The sequence below is a fragment of the Cucurbita pepo genome, chromosome 6 (assembly GCF_057944985.1).
Source record: "Cucurbita pepo subsp. pepo isolate OVF chromosome 6, ASM5794498v1, whole genome shotgun sequence".
Classification (NCBI taxonomy): domain Eukaryota; kingdom Viridiplantae; phylum Streptophyta; class Magnoliopsida; order Cucurbitales; family Cucurbitaceae; genus Cucurbita; species Cucurbita pepo.
The window spans coordinates 3574559-3591646 of NC_141803.1; the positions used below are offsets into that span (position 1 = coordinate 3574559).

General features: G+C 34.3%; 2 protein-coding genes and 1 long non-coding RNA gene across 9 annotated transcripts; all 3 read left to right on the forward strand.

The window, feature by feature from the left end:
* Nucleotides 1-1439: 1439 nt before the first annotated feature.
* Nucleotides 1440-3035, forward strand: LOC111785860 (uncharacterized). The gene has a single exon (XM_023666220.2). The coding sequence runs from the start codon at nucleotides 1600-1602 to the stop codon at nucleotides 2821-2823; it is 1224 nt and encodes a 407-aa protein (XP_023521988.2). The 5' UTR covers nucleotides 1440-1599; the 3' UTR covers nucleotides 2824-3035.
* A 2838-nt stretch (nucleotides 3036-5873) lies between these two features.
* Nucleotides 5874-15490, forward strand: LOC111796674 (S-adenosyl-L-methionine-dependent methyltransferases superfamily protein). Of its 6 annotated transcripts, none has more exons than XM_023679397.2 (13): nucleotides 5874-6077; nucleotides 6221-6316; nucleotides 7466-7549; nucleotides 8485-8559; nucleotides 9099-9213; nucleotides 9809-9938; nucleotides 10642-10887; nucleotides 11405-11579; nucleotides 12110-12193; nucleotides 12669-12810; nucleotides 13060-13122; nucleotides 13221-13265; nucleotides 13913-14053. In XM_023679397.2, the coding sequence occupies exons 1-12, from the start codon at nucleotides 5928-5930 to the stop codon at nucleotides 13253-13255; spliced, it is 1395 nt and encodes a 464-aa protein (XP_023535165.2). In that variant the 5' UTR covers nucleotides 5874-5927; the 3' UTR covers nucleotides 13256-13265; nucleotides 13913-14053. The 6 variants fall into 6 exon arrangements, with proteins under 6 accessions (XP_023535165.2, XP_086980828.1, XP_086980827.1 ...); XM_087124702.1 differs by having other exon boundaries at nucleotides 13060-13131; nucleotides 13913-14006; XM_023679395.2 differs by adding an exon at nucleotides 15263-15490 and having other exon boundaries at nucleotides 5876-6077; nucleotides 13060-13265; nucleotides 13913-14121.
* A 44-nt stretch (nucleotides 15491-15534) lies between these two features.
* On the forward strand, nucleotides 15535-16468 carry LOC147792175 (uncharacterized). 2 transcript variants are annotated; one of them, XR_015421404.1, is made up of 3 exons: nucleotides 15535-16089; nucleotides 16175-16268; nucleotides 16365-16468. It is a non-coding gene; the product is annotated as an uncharacterized LOC147792175 (long non-coding RNA). The 2 variants fall into 2 exon arrangements; XR_015421403.1 differs by having other exon boundaries at nucleotides 15535-16268.
* The last annotated feature ends 620 nt before the right edge of the window (nucleotides 16469-17088 follow it).

Below are 17088 nucleotides of genomic sequence, written 5' to 3' on the forward strand. Positions count from 1 at the left end.
TTAGGCTTCCCCGAAATGTCTCATGTCAATGGAGAGAGTATTATTTGATTACAAACTCACAACCATTCTCTAGATTAGCAGATGTAGGACTTTCATCATCCAACATCTCCCCTCGAACAAAATATGCCTCCCCTTAATCGAGGCTCGGCTCATTCTTAGTCATTTTTTACTATGCCTTCAAGGAGGGTTGACTCCTTTTTCTTTTGGAGTCATTTGTTCGACATTTGAAGATTTACCAATCTATTGGCACGACTAAGTTTAAGGCATGACTCTGATACTATGTTAGATGAACACGACTCTCCACAATGGTATGATAAAGCTCTCATGGCTTTATTTTGGGCTTACTCAAAACACCTCCTCTTGAAGAAAGTATTATTTGATTATAAACGCATGATCATTCACTAAATTAGTGGATGTGGACTTCCATCCACAAACCATAATAATAAAAATAAAAATTAGATATGAGAAATAAATAAATATATATATATATATATATATATATATATATATATATATATATATATATATATATATATATATATATATATGTGACAATTATTAGGTTTATTATTGTTATTATTGTTTAATTAATTATACAGTCACATAAAATATTATTATTCTTAAAAATGGAGTAATAAAATCTCTTACTTTGAATCCAAAATTATGATTGATCTCAAAGATAGACATTATCTGAATATTCCAGGCAGCCAGGGCCGGTCTTCCATGCGGACGGTGCCCATGGCCATACGCGTGGGCCCCACCTAATTTGGAAATTAGCCACCTATTATAAATATATATATATATATATATATATATATATATAATTATTTAACACAACATTTTAAAAAAATTCGAATTTAAATAAATTGTACAAAAAAAAAATGAAAAAATGAAAAAAAAAATTATTAATCTCAAGCTTTCGAAAAGTTTAAAAAATAACCTTAAATTTTAACAAAATATATTTAAAAGTAAATGTATTTTTTTAATTTAAAAAAATTAAAAATATTTTTAAAGTTTTTAAAAAATTTAAAGACAGTCATTAAATTTTTAAAAATTTAAAGTTGTTTTTTAATTGTTTTTGAAAATTATAAGGATGTTTTTGAAATAAATATTAACCATATCCATTTAAAATTATTTTTTTAAAAGACATTTTTATTAATTTAAAATTTTAAGTTATAATTATGGGTACAATTTTTTTTTCCTGTAAATAATTTTTTTTTTTTAAATGTATCTTAAAAAATTTGCAATTATTTAACAAAATCTTTTAATGTCTATTATTTTGTTTGCAAGTGGAGAAAAAAGAAACAAAATTTTATCAGAAAAAAAAAAAAAAAAAATCCCTCACGCTCATTGCACGTGACTCTTTTTTTTTTTTTTTTTTTTTCCCCTTGTTTTGTTATTATTATTATTTTAAAATTGTGAATGAAATTCAAATGCACGCGAAGCAAGGAGGGTATAAAAATTGGAAACCTAGCGCTGTGCGTATAAGTTGGGCAACGAAACACGCTCCTCCTCATTTTCGCGTGCATCAATAACGTCGGATTCTTCGGTCCACTCCAACTGCGTTGAATCTCAAGCTCTGCATGATTGCCAGAATCCATGGCTTCCGCGTGCATCAATAACGTCGGAATTCCGCCGGAGAACTTCCTCGACGGCTCACGGGCCTCCTACAGTTCTTACGGTTGGTTGAGCCCTCGCGTATCCTTCAGTCGCGAGTTTCCCGACGACTCGTCCGCCAATCTCTCCGGCTTTGAACTTAGTCCCTCCTCCATTACTGATACTTCTCATGCGAGTAAGCCGGCGATTTCAGGTACGGATCTGGAAGGTTCGGCTAGTGATTTTGAGTTTAGGCTGGAACATCCGGTTACTCTGATTCCTGCTAATGAACTCTTCTTCAACGGAAAACTCGTGCCGCTGCAGCTTCCGTCGTTGAAATCGTCGGTCAAGGAAGAACTCTCCGCGACGGAGATTGGATCGCGGTCGTCTGATACAACGACGCTGCGGAGAGTGACGGAAATTGGTAATGCGGATCCGTACTCTTTCTCTCCTCGTGCTCCGAGGTGCTCGAGTCGGTGGAGGGAGATTCTAGGGCTGAAGAAGGCTAATCAGATGACCGGTTCTACAGCCGCGAAGAATGAAAATCAGAAGACGGATTTGTCCTCATCGAGCACACGAATGAAATCTCTGAAGCAATTTCTCCACAGGAATTCCAAGTTCGTGTCCTCCGAGTCCTCGGATACTCTAAATCATCCATTATTGAAAGATTTGGACTGCGAGTCAGTTTCCATATCCTCTTCTCGCCTCTCTCTTTCTTCCTCATCCTCTGGTCTTTCACTCGACGATCTCCCTAGACTTTCACTCGATTCGGACAAGGCATCGAAGTTCAATCGTGAATCAAAGAATCGGATAAATACGGTGAAGCCGACAGCATCGCGATCAGAAGCGAAGAGAGTAGGGCGTAGTCCGGTCCGTCGGCCGCCAGGAGAATCAGGTAGAGTGAAAAGCAGAGAAGTATCCATGGATAGTCCGAGAATGAACTCCTCAGGAAAAATAGTGTTTCAGAGTCTGGAAAGGAGTTCGAGTAGTCCGAGCAGCTTCAATGGCGGACCGAGATTGAAGCACAGCGGCATCGAAAGGTCATACTCCGCGAATGTAAGAGTGCCGCCGGTGCTGAACGTTCCGATGAGCTCGCTGAGGGGGTCATCGAAGTTCGCGTTCAGCCAGCTGTTTTCCTCGCCGCAGAAAAGAACCGAAGCGACTTACGGCGGCGGTGGAGGCAAAGGCCAGACGAGACCCTGCAGAAACCGGATCGCTGGAGCCTGACGGAATCCACCAGTCCAGTCGAAGAATTTCCTATTTTTAGAAGCAATAATTTTACGAGTATTCTAATTGGTAGGACAACCAAACGTCACCGTTTTGCAGTAAAAAACAGAAGTGGCGTTTGAAAAACACGCGCAGAGGAATGGTAGCATTTGAGATACTCTCTTTCCATGAATTCCAAAGCGGCGTCGTTTTGCAGATTTATAACTTCAAAAGAATAAAACTGGAAGAGGGAGACGGTTGGTCAAGTTGAGGGGCAACGGGCAGGTGCGGGCAGGGGGTGGCTCTTACTTTGATAATATAACTTTTTTTTTTTTTTTAAATTTTAAATTTTAAATTTTAGGTTATTGGTATCTTTTGTTTCTTTAGGGAGTATTGGAAATGACGCTAAAGTGTATTCAAAATAGAACTTGCTCAGTCCCTGTCTGCTCTCTGTTGAATGGTTTTTATATGCCTCGGACAATGATCCAATCCAATTCAATTATTTTTCTTTTTAAATCACTCGTACCGAAAATTTTAGCAAAAATTTAATGCATAAATTTTTTAATTTAATCAAAGTTTACCTCAAATTTTGATAATATTGCCATCTAAACCTTAAAATTAAAAGAAAAATGGTAATTTATTCCTAAATGTATCGATTCAAAATGAATAAAATTTTAAAGAAAAACACTGTAAATGTTATTTTATGGTCGAAATTTATGAGTTTTGACGTATGGGGATATGGGGCGAAAAAGGAAAAGAAGGGATGAAATTTCTCTAGTTTTTTTTGCATAATGGGTCCTAGTGGGAGGCGCGCACAACGAGCTATTAGCTCAGTGGTAGAGCGTGCCCCTGATAACTACGTCGTTGTGCATGGGCTGTAAGGACTCTCAACCACATGGGTAGTTCAATGTACTTATCAGTAGATGTGGATCATCCAAGGCACATTAACATGACGTACTTTTCCTGTTTAAACCGGAGTTTGAAACCAAACTTTTCCTTAGAGGATAGATGGTCGGTTCATAAGCTTAAAGACTATATTCTATTAAAAGTAGGAGTTTATATAAATTTTTTTATATTATTTCGTGTTACGTTATGTGAGTTAAAAACTAGTAAAAATGGTAATTCTTGATATAAATGGTAATTCTTGATCTAAATCAATGAAATTCACCATTTATAACAAAACCCAAGTTAACCCATTTGGGAACAGTAATTTATTGTTTTGGGAAAAATGTTAAAATTCTCACGCGGAACGTGATGCATGTTGGGAGTGTATTAGGGGACAGGTGTAACTGGGAGGGCGAAGTGTAAAAAGTAATAATAAATAATGGCAGGAGGGTTAAAAGTAAATACAAAAGTAGGGTATGATAAGGAGGAAAAGGCCAAGCTGTAGGCCTAGGGAGGGCCCCCCCCCCCCCCCCCCCCACCCAGTGAGTGAGAGAGAGGTTGGTACTGGCTGTGTCCTCATGGCCTGCCGAGATATCCCGAATCGCTTCACTCATTCCATTGCCCCTCAGATTTACGACCGTCCTTAATATTTTATTTATTTATTATTTTTTTTTAATTTTAATTTTAATTTTATATTATTACTATTATTATTATTATTATTATTTTTCAGGATTGTTTCTTTTTGAAAATCCATGGAACCACGTGACCCAGATGTGGCACTTCATCAAATCATTTATTATTTTTCTTTTGTATTTTTATTTGTAACTAAGTTTTTTTTTTATCATTATATTTTTATTTTGTCTATTCAAATAAACACTATAAGCCACGTGGCGTCATATTATTGAGCCACGTTGCGTCATATTATTGAGCCACGTTGCGTCATATTATTGTGCCACTCGTTTTCCCTCCTTTTCCTTGCTTTTTTTATATATATATATAGTTTTTTTTTTTTTTTTTTTTTTGGTGAGATCCTACAATTCCATATTGGTTGGGGAGAAGAACGAAACACCTGGAAACCGAGCACCGATTCTGCTGTGTAACTCTGAAAGGTGCATTTTAAAGCCTTTAGGGGAAGTCGGAAAGGAAAAGTCTAAAGATGATAGTATCTGGATGAGCACTGGTTCCGCTGTGTGACTCTGAAACACCCTTTATAAGAGTGTGGAAACCGAGCACCGATTCCACTGTATACCTCTGAAGTACGCGTTTTAAAGCCTTGAGGGGAAGCCTGAAAGGGAAAGCCCAAATATGATAGTATCTGGATGAGCACCGGTTCCGCTATGTGGAAGCTCGAAACAGAAAGCCCAAAAATGACAGTATTTGGATGAGCACTGGTTCCGCTGTGTGGAAGCTCGAAATGGAAAGCCCAAAGATAATAGTATCTCGATGAGCACCGGTTCCGTGAAAGCCCAAATAGGACAATATCTGGATGAGCACCGATTCCACTGTGCAGAAGCTCGAAAGGAAAAGCCAAAAGAAGTCGATATCTATCAACATTGGTTCTCTTTTCTTCATAAAATTTATCAATTTTAATTTTCGCTAAAAAAAAACACATAATTATATATCCATTTATGGGGTGAGAAGATAACACAAAATTAAATTATAAATAAACATTAATAAGGAATTATACATTTATATAACATGTAATGAGCTCGAGTCGTTTATATTGTTAGATTGCGTGGTCTTTTACCAGTCTTATTTTTATCCAAAATTTTAAAATTATTTGATCTATGTCGTAAAATTAATGACGTTTGTCCTCGGGATAGTAGAATTTGTAAAACTATACTCTCAAAAGAATGTCCTCTTTTGTATGCATCGATGTTTTCAAAAGGTCATTTTATAATACCGACTATTATGGTCGATTTAGAGCTCTCGATATTAGTCGATACACGAAAATAAACCCTAAATTATAAGTAAAAAGGTCGTAGAAGTATAGTAAAAAAAAAAAAAAAGTATTTAACACGAAAAAAAAAAGAAAAGTAGATTTTAAATATAAAAAATAAAAAGATCGATTTATTTAGATAAAAAAATAAAAAATAATCCAAATTTTTTATTAAATATTTTAAAATCGTTTTCATAAAATCCACGTAAGATAATTTGATTTTAAGACGCGACCATTTACGCCCAAATTCGTAAATGTATATATAATCTGCGGCGCCATCGTTGATTTTGGCGACAAAACAATGGCCACTGGCTTTGGCGGCAATGGGAGTAGCAGTTGCAAGTACAAGTGCGACACTGCCGCCAATACTCTGCAATGGATAAAAGCCATCGCCGACTTCATTAGACCTTACTCGTTCCTGATCAATGCTCCCGTCGTCAATTTTTTTAAGGTTTGTTGATTTAATTTTTCATTCGCACAAGTTTTGGAATCTGCTTTGAGTGTAGCTTGTAATTTGATTTTGATTTTTCCTTTTCACTCGTGGATGTTCTTTTATGATTTACATCATGCTACTGCTTCCATTCTCTTTTACAGGATAGACTATGGGAAGCTGTTGATGAGGAATGGATGGAGTGCTTGCGCAAGGAACATGTGAAGAATCTGCTTCTAATTCCTTCTGGAGCTGTCCAGGTGCGTCTGTAATTGGAGAACATTTTTAGACTTGATTTTATTTCAATTAGCTTGTGTTTGAACGTTTGAAGCTTAGTTTTGAAGCTAGATTTGAGCTCACTTGTAAGATTTTTGTCCATAACAAAAGTACGCAGGTAGTATTTGACTGAATCGACAGTTACACTTTCTCAATGATCCATTATAAGTCTTATTTGGATATGTGTAGGACATAATCCTCTATATCCATGTTAATTTAGACATAATTGTCTGATTATCTGGATCAAAGTATAATATCGATCAAAATATTGATTCGTACCTGTCGAGTAATTTAAAAATATTCACGGAACTGAAATTGATCATTATTTGTAATAATAACGTCATTATTTTCAAAGTAGTTATTATCTGTGTTGGTATGTAGTTGGATGATTAATTCTATGGAAGAATGCTGAGACTGTACAATGACATATTGCATTGCATAAATCCAGTTTCAATTTCTGGGAAAATAGATGTGTAATGGATTGAATTTTTTTGTTATTATTATTTTATTCTGAATCAGATACCATAAAGATTTCTGACTAACCTTGTGTTTGCTTGGGGAGCATATAAATCCGCTTATCAACATCTATAATTGATTAGTTGGGTTTCAAAATAAGGGTGAACTAAAAAAAAACTCCCATATTTAGGGGTGTCGTTAACTAACTCCATATGTTGACGTCTTTTTTTTTTGTTCCTTTTAAAAATTGAATTAATTTTTTCATACTGTCAGTAGATTTCTTATTAAATATTGGTACATCCTTATGGGGCATGTGTGATGTCTTTGACTAATTAGATTAAATAGAACTGAAGTTATGAAATGGCAAGAACTCAGAAATGAAAAATGAGTGGCGAAATATGGCTAGAGTAAAAAAGGTTGATGATAGCCTTCTGTGTGTCACTGTATGTTATGATATATTTCTAAAAATGCATCATCGTTGTTGAGAAGTATCAGAGTACGAAAGTTATGAGCATTGGTCACAGGGGAGTGTTTTGTCTGGAAATATTGCTGATAGTTTAATCCATTTTAAGGAATTTATGAAACTATGTGATAGAGCTTTTCTTTGTGGTTCTTGTTATGAGTGCATTTACTCTAATGTACTGAAGTCTAAGTTTCTGATTGACAAAATCTTTCAGGAATACTGGCCAGATTCACTAAAGAAATTTATCCGTACTTCAAGATCTCTTGCCTTTGGACGTGAACAAGCAGACTTGCAGATGGTAGTGCTTTTATGTTATACAGTTGATAGTTTCCGATTGATTATATAGATTTGCTGCGTATAGCAAGAAAAAGAAACATAGACTTGAAAATTGCATAATATCCATTATCCACTTCGACTCATATGTTACTTTCAAGAAGATTAGAGCTCGCTCCACTCAGGAAGTTCTCTTTCATTGAGCTGTCTTCTAAGCCTGAGATTCCAGCTATTATCAACCAAATTCCCTTATCCTTGAAACAATAAAGACTCACATTCAGTAATACAAAAGAATGTGCAAATTTTCTGATATCAGTCTCGTTCAAGGATAGAACAGAAGTATCTGAACATGGCATTTTAAAATGTGTTGATGACCTTATCTTACATAAGATTTCTGTAGATTTACCCCTTTTCCTTTTTTTTTTTTGGATAAAAACTGGGAAGCTTCTTCTTGATCTTCACCCCTCAACTTTAGGAGTCTGGTCCCATTCGTATTCTTTTGTTGCTATTAGAATTATTTTTCACTAAGGACATGGATGGAGAGTTATTGACATTTAACCACCCTTTCTTTATGATAGACTTCCTGTTATTAGTGTGTCTTGTTGGATTGAGACAAAGAGTGGTCCGTGGTTGGAGTATAATTAAGCTACTTTGGGGCCTGTTTGTAACTAACGGTTACTAGGAGTACGGAAAGGGAAGGTGTGAGTGGGTATCTAGCAGGCTTTCTTTTTTTTTTTTTTTTTTTTTTTTTTTTTTTTTGTAATTTTATATAAGAGGGAATTATTCCTTTGGACATTGTACTGGGAGATGGGAGAGCGAGATCTCTTGAATCACACTTCTCTGTTTCTTTTTAATAATAAAGAACTGTCACTAAAATTATCCCACTTATGCGTGTCAAACAGAATGTTCCAGGTTGATTTTATCCATTTCTTAGTACCACAGTTGTGTGTATTATTGCAGGTTCTACCTGGTTGGTGCATCGCTTCACTTAACACTGTTCTTTCTCAAGGCATGAATCAGAAGAAAAAACATGAAGTAGGTTATTGGGTCATACGTTTCCGAATGGAATACTTTATGCCTTTATCAATTTACTAAGAGAGAGATATCCTTGAGTGCGTGTTAAACAAATCATTTAAATTTAAAATCAGAGAGAAACATATCTATCAGACTAAATAAGTTAAAATCTAAATCAGTAACAAATTACTCTTATTTATGAAATAAAGTCCAAATATTCTCATTTTAATGTGAAACTCTCTTTCTTTTCAAAGCTTGACCATGATTTTTAAATTGAGGTTCTAATTCTTATGATCTTGTTTTCCTACGTGGGAGTCGAATTTCCTAGCATTAGTTTTCAATTTGGTGTAAAACTATGACCATTTAAATTGAATATGATGTATTTCATCTTTAACTTTGCATCCGGATATGATTTATGCTTGGTCCATTTTGTATGATACAATCTGTGGGTTTCATGGCTTGTCAAACGCGTTGATTCAATCTACAAATTGTGTTGTGATATATTATAACCAAAACATTTTCTATATGGTTCATTAAGAAATTTTTTAATGCTTCAACAGGTTGAAGTCCTTTCCGCCATTATTAGTTTGATTGCAAGTGACCTGAAAAGTCATGCAATTGTTGATGTTGGTGCTGGGCAGGTAACACTTACTTTCATTACTGTATACAAGATGGGTAAGTTTGATTCTGCATCCAGCTTCTTTATATTAGACTGTACTAAAAAAAGAGTCATTCCACAGGGATGGGCTTAAACATCTTCCATTATTTTGGATCTATTAGGTTCCTTTCATTTTCTCCTAAAATGTATGGGAAAAAGTACTTCCTCAATTAAATATGTAAATTTCTTTATGAAATCAACTTAGTTGATTTTATGTTGTAGTACTTGAAGAAATGAACTTCACTTCCTTGCCTTTATGATCAATGTCTGAGAGGTAACTGAGTCTAGGATATTCCTGTACATACTTCTTCCACAGCAGCAACAAAATTCTATTCTTTCTAGGCTTCTAATTTAAGCATTTTCTGATAACTCCTTTTCTACATTTTAATTGAATCTCACTCATATTTTTTGAATGATTTATTCCTCTGTAATCTACTTTCTCTGCGATCTGTTTTTTATTCCATTATTGTTTCGGTGTATTCCTAAAAGGGTTTATGATCCATATAAATTCTTCTTACAACAAAAATTTCTATGTACTCGTATGCTCTATATAACGTTCTACTATTGCAAGTGCTTTCATACTTATGATCTTTTCTTGTTAGGGTTATTTAGCGCAAGTGCTTTCCTTCCATTACAAGCATTCAGTTCTTGCAATTGATGCTTGTTCTCATCATGGAAATGTGACAAGTGCACGTTCAGAACGGATTAAGAAGTATTACTCAGCACAGATTCGTAAATCTGGGTAAGGGTATAGAAAACGTTTTTAGGCAAACATTTTGTGTTGATGCGAGCAGATAGAATTAAAATGTTTTACTTTCATTTCTCCTATTTTTTTAAATCTCTTCGAAGCTATTTCTCTTATTTGTGTTTTCTTGAACTTGGTCCCATCTTCTATTGGTTATCTTAAGAACTTCTGGTTTCAAGGGAGTGATAATGAGATCAGCGAGAGCATCTACCACCCACACGGCAATTTATGAGGCCAAACTAAGCTCATACCCATTGTATTTATTCTTTTATAAAATGTTCCCTTCTGAAGACTGATATAAGTGATAGAAAAGTGTTATTATGTATCTACAAATCTCAGAGATCCACATTATTAAACTTTCTAGTCCTCTCACAACAACATAGAAATCACTTTTCAATTTTGATGAAACTCGAACCATCTTGGATTGAGAAATGGTTCTCGCATATTTTCATCTCGAAGAAGCCAGTCACTGATTTTGTATGTGGTTTCAGTCATTGTAACTTAGAGGGAAAGACTTCTGGATACTCAGGTGTATCTTAGAGGACTAAATGCAAACCTTTTTTTTTTCTCTTGCCCTGCTTAAATGTTCTTAGTTTCTTACTAGACTAAAATAGTATTTTGGTTTCTACTTATTGTTTTTTTTTAACTTAATATCTAAAAAATCATTACTCTTTTTCTAATTTCGCTGAACTCTTTACAGATTGGAAACCAATAATTTGAGACTGCCGAAGGCAATGACATTTCATGTGTTATCCGTTGATGCATTAAAATCCCTTGCTAACATGTCACTACAAGACGATCATGCTGATAAGACAAGTGTGACTGGCGATGATCTAGAGAAAACCAATCGGCAGGAGTCAAAGGGTTTGTGCAGTTCAGGCAAAGAGCCTTCATTGGTTCTTGCTGGACTTCATGCTTGCGGTGATCTTTCAGTGATAATGCTCAGGTCAGAATTACATGATATTGAATTACTCTTTTTATTAAGATGTGTCAAATATACATTTCTTGAAAATGCAAAGTAGACATAAGTGAAAATTTTGGTGATTTTTGGAGCCATATGAGTTTTCATTTTTCTAGTACGTTTTAATGTTTTTTTTTTAATTAAAAAAAAAGAAACCAAACTATCATTCTGAAGAATGAAAGAGGATACAAAGGGATTTGCTAAAGGGAAAACATGAATCTTCTATTATAAATTTGGACGAACTAAAAAGTTTATGTGGTGGCTGTGAGAAGCTCACTGGTCAGGAACTTTGGTTTCCCATAATATATGAAAATATCACAAAAGATAACGTGTCATGAATTTGGTTCATCCATCTATATGTCAAATCTCATCGAAGATACAGCACTTTTAGCAGAAAAAAGGGAAAAGGAGATGGGCAGTAGTTTTTATCATACTGGTGTTATTATCTCTCTCCTTTCATTGCAGGATTTAACAAATGTACTGTATTCTACCATATAACCAGGACCTTTGTTGAGTGCAAGGAAGTAAAAGCAGTCATTAATATTGGTTGCTGTTACAACCTACTCTCGGAGTACGGATCGGACAATGAAGGTGTCCAAAATGGATTTCCAATGAGCTCTGGTGTCAAATCTTCTGGCTTGTTTCTGGGAAAAAGTGGCAGAGACCTTGCATGTCAGGTTAGCTTTTGACCTTCTCCACCATCGTACTAAAAAATATTTCATTTTTGTTTGTTTATCTTCTCGAGATAAGTTGGGTTATCGATTGAGTTTTCCTTGAATTACCTGCATGATAAAATTAACATTAGATGGAGTTATAGTTCACATTTACTTGGAAAGGAGACATAAAAGTAGTTTTATGCCCAAAGTATTTTTAGAATTAAACTATATGCAAGGTGTACATAGTTGTTTCATGATTGAAACACATTGTCCCCAGCAGATTTTAAGACTCTTGTTGTATTGTTCTAGTTCTTTAAAATGGACTTTAAGTCAAGTAAAATATAGGTAACTACATTTGGCTTTGATGCCAGTTGTTGCCCGAGGAGGGAGAGCTAGGGCTTTTCGTTGTTGTTTAGCTTATACTTTATTACAATAAATACTTTAAACAGATAAAATCTAATCGCAAGTAAAAAAATAAGTGCACTTAGAAAATCAATAGATCTATAATTTTCAACGCTCGATTAAAATATATAATTTGTTTCTCTCATCAGAGTGCAGAAAGATGGAGGAATTTGGAAAATGAGGGTGGTGTCCATAATTTTGAGTTGCATGCTTTCCGTGCTGCTTTCCAAATGGTAAAAGTTGTGACCAATTGTTTATTATTTCATCATGCTTTATCATGCTTAACTTAGTTCAATTATAATTTGCTTTTAGCTTCAAGCATATTTTGAAAAAAATCCTATTGAATCAGTTTGAAATTTGACCTTGTCTTCTAACATTATTGATTCTCTCCTAAATTCAAATCAATCAAATATCTATTGTTGGAGGTCTTTAAGCCAAGTTACTTCATTAGAAAACTGTTGTTTTTGTCGTAAAAACTCTTGTGAGCTTATGGAAATGGAAACTGACCTATATGTTCTAGTTAGAGTGTAGGGTCCTATAACACAAAAGATCCAACTGAAGTTGCTAATAGATTTGACAATTAAATTTGGCCAACCATAAGTTACACAAAAGATCTCTGAAATAGCATGTAATCTGCAGATCTGTTTGCATGAACTTTATGTTTTTCCTTTTTAAGTGTCTCTTTCTTTCTTTTTTTCTTCTGTTAAGGTACTCTATAAATATTATCCAGAAGTTGTAGCAACTTGCCCATCTGTTGGGCGTCAAGGAAAGGCATTGCGTCGTCGAAAGAAAAGGGAGGCTGCATTATCCTCACAGTGTCATGAAGATAAGCTTGAGGCATCACAATCAGGTATGAGATGGTAAAGACTAGAATATTCTAGATATCTGTTAATCAATGGCATTCTATCACACACCCTAGTATCCTGTGCTGAAATGGAGAATTTTAAGAGAGGGTTAGTGGGATGTGCAGCATAGCTTCAAGGCATCCGTTTGTTTTATCTAGTAGATTGAATAATACGAATGCAATTTTAACTGTTTCCTTAACCAATATTCAAGTAACAATTTACATCTACTTTGTTACCCTCAAAATATGCTGCAGATCTTATTGGGGGGTTGCCAGACAACAGCAATGCCTTTTCTCACACCATTTCTGACTATGGGAGTACGCCATGTGAACAGGCCAAATCTGTTGACAAATATCTTCTTTTTGAAAATTTTTGTCAATCTGGATTAAATCGCCTTGGACTTCAATCTTTGCAGGATATGGATTATTATGGAATCTGGATGGACAATGAGCCTTTTGCTGTATGTATACTTACTAAGTTCCAATACTTGTTATATAGGACTGAGTCATATACCAGTTACAATAATATATAAGCTCTAGTCTAAACCAATTTAGTTGCTCCAAAACTAATGATTGTTGTTAATTTGAATCTCTTTCTTCTTAGATGTTAATTTATTATTTGATTTGCTTCAGAATTATGAATGCTTTATCGAGTGTGGTATCTAATTTATTCCAAGGAATAGGACAGTTGTCTTAGTATTTAAGGATTAAATCATACAATTAGAAAGTTAGAACCCAAGGTACCATTAGATGATGTTAGTGTTACAGGGGATTCCGTTCATCTTATTGAAGCACATGAGTTTAGTTGGAGAATGTTGCACTAAGGTCTCAAATATTATTACCGGTTAGATGATGTAGGTGGTTGCTTTGGTGATGGTCATTATGGGTTCGCATTCCAATGCATCCTTGCATCATTCAAAGGCTTTGTTTATGTTAATTCACCAAGTTCCTCAAATTACTTCGTTTATCTGATAAGTTTTTTTTATCGTTTAAATTGCAATACATTTTAGTTTTATTATGGGTTCTTATATATATCCAGATGTTAATGGCTCTTATATATATATATATATATATATATATCCAAATGTAACTAATAAATCGTATGCAGGAACTTATTGGGCCTTACTGGTCTCTTCGAGCTGCTCTGGGCCCAGTTTTGGAAACATGTATTCTGCTTGACAGATTACTATTTCTCCAGGAGCAAGGTGAATCCCTTGAAGCCATGTTGCTACCTATTTTTGATCCGGATTTATCACCGAGGAATGTGGCTATAATCGCTCGGAAAGTTGGTGCAACATAAGATTCATTAGGAGAAAGGTAATACTAGTGAATATGGCTTTTTCTCAAATTTTGTTACTGAATAATTTTCAATGTGAGAAAACGTTGATCCAAGAGAGTTTTATAGTTGTATTGATGACAGAGAATCAAATATTACGCTAATTTTATTGACCTTAACATTATTCGAATGCTTTAGGACAAGAGTAGAAATGTTTTGTTCTTTGATTTATACACCAATAAGCACGTATATGATGCATTAATTTCTAGAAATGTAAGACACGGACACATTGGGATCATTTCTTAGAAATATATGTATATATGCTAACGGATTTGATACTTCAAAATAGATAGCACTCATAAATTTAACATGAAAAAAAAAAAAAAAAAATATTTGTAATAATTAGTAGCGTCGACTTCTCCCCACAATTTCTTTGGTCTTGCAAATGAATTTTTAAGATTGAATTAAATTTTAGAGTTGATCATGGTAAGATAGGTAATGGGGTTGGGCATCGGGCATGTAGTGACGATAGGGTTAAATATATATATACTTTTTTCTTTTTAAATTTAGAATCAATTTTCTAGGTTTAAGTGTCCCTACAGGTCTGGATGTGACCGAAATTGAAAGAAAAAATAAATTAGGACACCTTTTGGTATTTATATAGTTCTTAATTAATTTTTAGAATATTTTGAACTTGATTTACAATATAGTTCCTTTAGAATTTTTTGATTTTGTTTGCCAAGTTGACATCTTTTATTCGCATATCTAAACTGTGGGGCTTAAGCAGACCTGATTTTTGAATTGGTCATAGTGCTTATATGTTTATATCTTCATATTTCTATTATAAAAAAAAATTGTAGTCAAAGGCTTTTACAAAGTTAGTTGGATATGGGTTGAAGAGTACCAATAAAATTAACCAGTCACATCTGTCCAAAGGTTGAGTTATAGATTTGGGAACTATTGTCTGGTCCAGTTAAGTGTAACTTATCCATTTCTTTTTCTTTGGAATAATGAATTGGCTACTAGGTCATATTTTGCATTATCCTTTTTCAGTCAATGCTTCAGATCTTCTCAGTTGCCTGATAAAGGAGTAGTCTGATTAATGACGATGATACTAACTGAAATTTTAAGTATAGGAACTAATACTAAACAATGTTATAATCCGTTGTATTGGTGTAACAGGATTTAATGGTTCTGGATTAATGCATAATTCAAGTGCTGAGGATGAATTATTCAAATTCTGCAGAACTTATGGGTTCCCCTTTCTCACTGTTTGTATTTCATTTCAGATTATTCCTTTAACTTTCCAATACTGTCATTTCTGATATCTGTCTTTTATAATGGCTATTTACAGCCTCACAGGCATAATTTATATTGCCCAATGGTATTATTAAAATTCATTGTTAGTAAGGCATATGGCCTCTTTTTTTTTTTTGGATTGGGGGGGGGGGGGGGGGGGGGGGATGGAGCGGGGTTAGGTGTCAAGGTTGGGATATCATTCTTATTTATCTTCTTTCTTTTTTTGGTTTGTTGCATTAAGACTATGAGAGATTGGATAAGAAGATCAATCAGAAAGAAGGTTTTTTTGTATTTTCTAAAAGAAAAGTCAATAGTTTCCCAGTGGTAAGATCGTAATTTCACTCGATGCTTTGGATAATTCCGAAGACAGGAAGGAATATGCAATTGAATCCTTTCGGATCTTAGTAGTTGTTTTAGGCCTAATAGTCTTGTCCAGGACCCTGAAAAACCTCTATTTTAGTAACTAGTATGACCTAATCTTCATAGGTTGACCTAATGATGAATCAAAACAATGAAGATAACTATAACGGTCCAAGCCCACCGCTAGCAAATATTGTTTTTTTTGGATTTTTTCTTTCGGGCTTTCTCTCAAGGTTTTTAAAACGCGTCTGCTAGGGAAAGGTTTCCACTCCCTTATAAAGGGTGTCTCATTCTCCTTCTCACGGGATCTCACAATAATAAAGGAAATTGTTCGATGAAAATAGTTGAAGGTATGTACAGGCTAGTTCATACTCTTACGGACATCCAAAAGATAAAATGTAATTAATATTGCCCTGAAGAATTTTTTGTGGTCAGTATGCCAAACAGGAACGAATGACGATAAGGAGCACAGAAACGCAAACGTCGGCATGAAGTTGACACCATACAAATCGATCGAACTGCAATTCAGGTACGGCTTCTTTAGTTAAACAGAAGGCAGCTCCTCATGGGTGGGGGGGATACATATCTCTATTTTGAATGCTAATTTGTCTCTGCGCAACACTAGATTCTTCTTGTTCTTTCGATCAAAGACGTGGTTGGTGGACATTTCAGAAACTGCTGCTCTTTGTCTTTTTATGCATCAAAGAAAAGGTTGCTATCAGTAAAAAGGTACGTCATCTCTGAGTAGAACATAAATATGGTACACTTTGAAATAGTTAGTGAACTTGTCAAAAGGTTGTGATAGTTCATTATTTGTTTGGAATCTTTTAACTTTTGGGAAAGTTGAGCATATCTATAAGGAATAATGTATTCAAAGGTTTGAATACATTTGGATAATGGATGGGATGGATGATATCTCCGTCGTAATCAAAATTATTAAGCATTGGATTGGGAAGGGCTATGATGTTGATCGAGTTTTTAGATAAGGATTGTTTTTTTTTCATTTTAAAGAAGTTAGAACATATAGGTTTAAGTAAATGCCTAGTTAGAATTTAATTACTTACGAGTTACTTTGACATACAAAAATAGTAGTGTTCTGTTTGTTGTTGTTGTTTTTTTTTTTTTTTTTATAGTTATAGCCTTTCAAAGTAGTTATTATTAGCTTAATTAGTTGAATTATGTTTGAATTAGTTGAATTATGTTTGAATTAGTTGAGTTATTTTGAATTTGTTGTTTGATTTTTTTTTTTTTTTTTTTGAGTTTGTAAATTAAGTATAAATTGTATTTTGATTTTTAAAATTTTTAATACATTGTTTTATTGATTTTATATTTTTATTCCAAAACTTTTA

Bases quoted from the DNA above. Each gene is read 5' to 3' on its own strand.
- LOC111796674 (XM_087124700.1), top strand. From the start codon at position 5,928: ATGGCCACTGGCTTTGGCGGCAATGGGAGTAGCAGTTGCAAGTACAAG. The intron at 7,550-8,484 runs GTAGTGCTTTTA...GTATTATTGCAG, and splicing joins AACAAGCAGACTTGCAGATG to GTTCTACCTGGTTGGTGCAT. The intron at 10,888-11,404 runs GTCAGAATTACA...CCATATAACCAG, and splicing joins CTTTCAGTGATAATGCTCAG to GACCTTTGTTGAGTGCAAGG.
- LOC111785860 (XM_023666220.2), top strand. From the start codon at position 1,600: ATGGCTTCCGCGTGCATCAATAACGTCGGAATTCCGCCGGAGAACTTC.